At 38.1% G+C, this 4,925-nt stretch overlaps 1 protein-coding gene across 1 annotated transcript in view; it reads right to left on the reverse strand.

Annotated features, from left to right (window-relative positions):
• Positions 1-4,118: 4,118 nt before the first annotated feature.
• LOC103776592 (E3 ubiquitin-protein ligase UBR3-like) overlaps positions 4,119-4,925 on the reverse strand; it is a 4,742-nt gene continuing 3,935 nt past the window's right edge. The window contains exon 4 of the mRNA XM_008944107.1: positions 4,119-4,663. Within this exon, the coding sequence (XP_008942355.1) occupies positions 4,546-4,663 (118 nt within the window). The 3' untranslated portion in view covers positions 4,119-4,545. The remainder of the gene's footprint in view (positions 4,664-4,925) is intronic.

Below are 4,925 nucleotides of genomic sequence, written 5' to 3' on the forward strand. Positions count from 1 at the left end.
GCTGCTTCTAATGGGCAACCAGAGAATTAAAAAGAGAATACTTTAACATGACTGCTTTCTGTAGGCTTAGTGCCAGAATTGCAAGGGAGTGTCCTCCCTTATACCAAACATGTGCAGTTTAAATTCCCTTCCTCTGGCTTACCATCTAGTGTAGTTCTCTCACCCTCCCTGGCTGGCCTTAAGAACATTCCCCTTGGTCTACTCACCTATGACCTCCTTTCCCTTATCCCTTTGGTCGACCCTTTATGGACCCCCCCGTTTGCCATTCACCTGTCTCAACAGTCTCGGGCACCCAATCAGTTGCCCAGTGCTGGCAGCCACCAAAGGGAACTGATCACTGAAATTCAGGTGAGGCGCCATCAGCTCCATTTGCTGCCTGCTGTCCCTGGAAGGTGGAAGGCTCCCAGACGAGCCCTAAATTGTGTAGAAAATGCCGTACTCAGAGGCTGATGTTCCCAAAGGAGACAGAGGAGTCCTGTAAAAAAATATACTTTATTTGAATAAAGGGAGAGTCCAGGGGCATAGGCAGGTGGGGGTCTTGTTGAGACAGAAACAACACAGAAGCTTGTGAGCAAGAAAACACTTTTATTGTTCTAACAAGCCTTTTTATACCTTTTCTTAAACATATGTGTCTATATATGGTTGGTTTAGTCAAGGATCAACAGTTCATGATTGGACAACTTTTCTCTGCTCTAACTTCTTGGTTACTCTGCTCTTCTCAGTAGTTCCCAGCCTCTTAAGGGATACACATTTATCTGCTTGCATTCTGATCCCTTGGACCAGCCGAGGTTTCCCACAGGGTCTCAGTTTTGCTGGGGGACACAGACCCCTTTTTATCCTAATTTCCTGGCCGCATATGTCCCTCCTCCTCTCCCCATTGGCTGAGGTGCTGGGAGTGGACAGGCTGCCCCGTCCACCCACTACATATCCCCCTTAACATGGACCCCCCTGCACATCAGGCGTTGTATGTCTCATGAACTTCATTTTATGCCTCCCCTGGGAGGAGAAGTTACTATGTATGAGTCTATCAAGCATGCCTACCGGTTCCTGAAGTTCAGACGTTTAGGCTATCCAGACTTCTTGAGGTAGGTATCTGGTTTTGATTAGTTCTCATTCAATTTCTCACGTTCTTCCTGTCTTCTTGTTCGGTTATTCTATATATACCTTAGGGCACTGGAGATTGCAGCTCTCCACTCTACAAACAGTCCCCTTATTGTGAAGACAGTCCTCACATTCCTTTCTATTCTATCACTGTGAATATGTTTTTCCTACTTAAGGACATCCATTTACAGGAATGAAAGCTAGTACAACCTAGCAGGATTACAGCCACAGTGACAGGACATTATTGTGGCAGGAGAGGCAGGGCAAGTCACAAGGCTGAACCAGTAGCTGCAGCAGGAGCTGGGGCTCTTCTCAGTGTAAAAGCACCTGCAGGGAAACAACTGCCCATATAAGAAAACATAAAAGTAGGTAGTCCCCAGACTACCACTGTGCCCTGCCAAAAGGAGGCATTAGTCTGGCCTTCAGACCAGCAGTATGGATCTCACGAGACCTAAAATCTTATCAAGATCAACACCATCTCCTCTGGTAGCTATACACACAGCACAAACTGATCCCATGGGGTTATGTACTGAAGAGTAACATTTGTTTTTACCAAAAGATCATATTTTTAAAGGAAAAATGTCATTTACTTGTGAAATGCTGTGAGTTACACAAGATTCCTACTGCAGAGGTGATGAAAATATAATTGAAAATTTCAGGCTGCCACTTAAAAAAAAAAAAGCTGTATTGTAAGGTCAAGGTCAAAACAACAAGACTGTTTCACCAATTTTCTCAAAGGTCAAAAAAAGGGAAAAATACCTAAGTATATACATTCATCATATTGAAGTAATAGTTATTGCAGAAACAGATTTGACAGAAGAGAAGATGAAGCATGGTTTACCCAGAAGTACATTTCTCAACTCAGCATTTTAGCAGTTTGCAGCAGCAACATTGTAATAGCTGGCATAAAACTAAGCATGCCTTTAAGCAGTATAGATAAAATAATCAAACTTACTAATACAAAATACGTGACTGTGCTTGAGTAACAAAAAAAAACCCCACACCAGCTTTACTCTCTATGCAAAGTACTTTGCATACATAGGCTCTGACATTTAAATAACTGCCTGGCTATTGGATGGAATTTAATAATTACATTTTTGGATGGGTAGGGTAGAGAAAAAAAATTCACAAACACACAGATTGACAGTAGACTTTTATTAACATATCTTACAATGTCAATTACTGTATTCCTAGTTTTATACTCCGCTGATGTGTTATAAAGATTTAGCTTCTACAGTAATGTACTGTACTTAAATGATCATTCATACAGGATATCACACTAGAACATTTGAGTAATACACACACACACCCCACTGTAGTTTGGACTTGTTATTTTTCAAGGTCAGCTTAAAGTAAGATTAAAAAAGTTATGGGGGAAGTCAAAATTCTTGTTTAGCAGCATGCAAGGATATTCAAGTACAATTTTTCAATGAAGTGATTTTTTTTGTTGTTTTTAAATTGACTGGTGACTAGTTCACCAGTACTAAAAGAAACACTATGAAATACCCAAATGCTAAAGTTAAGGCTAATAGTTTTACTTCACATCCATATGCACAACCAGAGAACATTCCATTTTAAATAAAACACAGTAATCAAATTCTGGATACATTATCTCTTGTAAAGATAGCATTGGAGCTTCAAACCAGAGATTACTCAAGTTCATGAGCCCTGTAATAATGTTATGCTGGAGATGTAAAGAATGTTTTTGCTCTTTAACCACATTTACAAAATGGTCTGGTATTCATAATGAGCAATGCAAAAATATTACAGGCAGAACTTATAATACAGTATCAAAAAAATAATATTTTGGAAAAGACATAGCCATATAGTTGGTGAAACAGAATAATTCTAATCTTACAGGAAGTACTGTAGTACTTTTGAAATACAGATATATTTATATGTATGTATAAAAACCACCATCCTTTATTCTTTTTTGTTTGTTTGTTTCTTTAATTGCAGGTATCCAGAAAAACTCATTATATTGACTTACTTTTCCTTCTGTCCATTCTCCTTGATTGCTATACAGTCATTTAATTTCCCCTATACACTTTTCATTAGGTAATGACTTCCACTTAGGAACTGGTTTCATTGTGTAAGTGGTTTTATCATAAGATGTTTTTATTTTACACATATAAATTATTTTACACACAAGCTATGAAATTCCAAACTACCAGGAACTGCTTTGTAGTACTGTATGAAATAGCCAACAAATGTTCAACACTTGTGAAAAACATCAGTAGCAATATATTACATACCAGTATCTTAACTACAATCTTTCTTATCCACTTACACTGTAGGGTTTAGCCAAGTCATGCCTGTTTACCTGGATCTTTCAGCCTTCTACGCATGAACTGTTTTGGCATTCATCCAGTGAGGCTGCACATGCATTGGTTGTTCAGCTAGACTCTCTCTGTCCATTCCACACCCCCTCCACCCTCTTTTTTTAGGAAAGCAAGCAGAAAGAAGTGATTACTCTAAACAAATACAATATAGAGGAATCTCCTGAAGTGACAGGAAAGATAAAAAATTATGTTTCATTTGCAGAACAGCCTGCACATTTTCAATTCAATAATTCTGAAGGGTATATCTGGTTTGAAGTAACAGGCAGGCTTAGGTTGTAACCGGGATCTGCTATATTGGGTGCTGTATAAATTCTCTATATACAGCAATTTCTTTATGTTATCACTATCAGTTTAGTCAATTAATATAGAAAAAAAAATAAATTCTCCTTTCTGGAAAAGGAAACAAAGTGTTCTGGATTGCATTAATTGCAATAAAATACCTAACGTACAGCTATTTCACTTATGGAGAAAAAAAAATATGAAATTCCTGAGAACGCCTAAGTTTTCAGTAATGCCTGACATATTTCAATAGACCTCTCATGATAAGTGAAATACTCCTTAAAATTCACCTTTCAGACCAGTTGTTGCCATGCAGTCTCACAAATCCTATCTGTCTAATTACAAACGCCTATCAAGCAAAAACCTCAAACCAACACAAAAAAGGCAAAGAAATTCTATCCAACATATTTAGTAGATGTAGTAGACATATACAGTTTCAGCAAAAATTGCTAAAAACTCCATGCAGAGAAAAATAAAAACCTGATAACTAACCCTAGAGCCTCTAAACAACTGTAAGTAAAATTTGTGCTTCTTAACAGTAATGGGCTTTAAAAAGCAAAAGAAAAATGGACTACTAAGTGCAATCAGATTACTCATGTGCCATTTTGAGGATTTAATTTCAAATTATTTTCTCACTATTTAGTAGCAACAGCAGGTAATTTTGCAAAAACTTCACACATTGACGAAGTTCCATTTCCCTTTTATGTCCACACCCAACTCCACCCCTGAGCTGAAGAGCTGAACTCCTATTCAGTTAAAGCTATTGTCAGTCAAGATGAATTCATTCATGGTAACAGCAATGACATGGTGTGTAGATGATGATTCACAAGCCATTATAATGTGGCCCCCATCTTTTATTGATATGATCAAAGGTATGAGACACCCACTGCTGCTCAAGCACTTTGTATCTTTCCTTGCAGATGTAAAGAGGTTTACCACGCCTGTTGGGGGGGAGGGGGAAGGAAAAAAAAAAGGTTAATATGCCAAATAAATGGAAAACTGGTTCATTATATATCAAGATATGATACTCAAACAACTTTTGTACCGGAAAGCATGCATTTTTGTTGTTGAGGAGCTTTTGGTTTTGCTTTTAGTAAGAAAACTGCTTGGGACTTCTCTTCTTCCCTCTTTGATAGCAGAATACACAAAATGTCTCTTGTTCTCTCAGGCCTTTGTAGCTTGGAAGCTACACTCCTTTCCTAC

Source organism: Merops nubicus, unplaced genomic scaffold (genome assembly GCF_000691845.1).
Source record: "Merops nubicus isolate BGI_N331 unplaced genomic scaffold, ASM69184v1 scaffold44397, whole genome shotgun sequence".
NCBI classification, from domain to species: domain Eukaryota; kingdom Metazoa; phylum Chordata; class Aves; order Coraciiformes; family Meropidae; genus Merops; species Merops nubicus.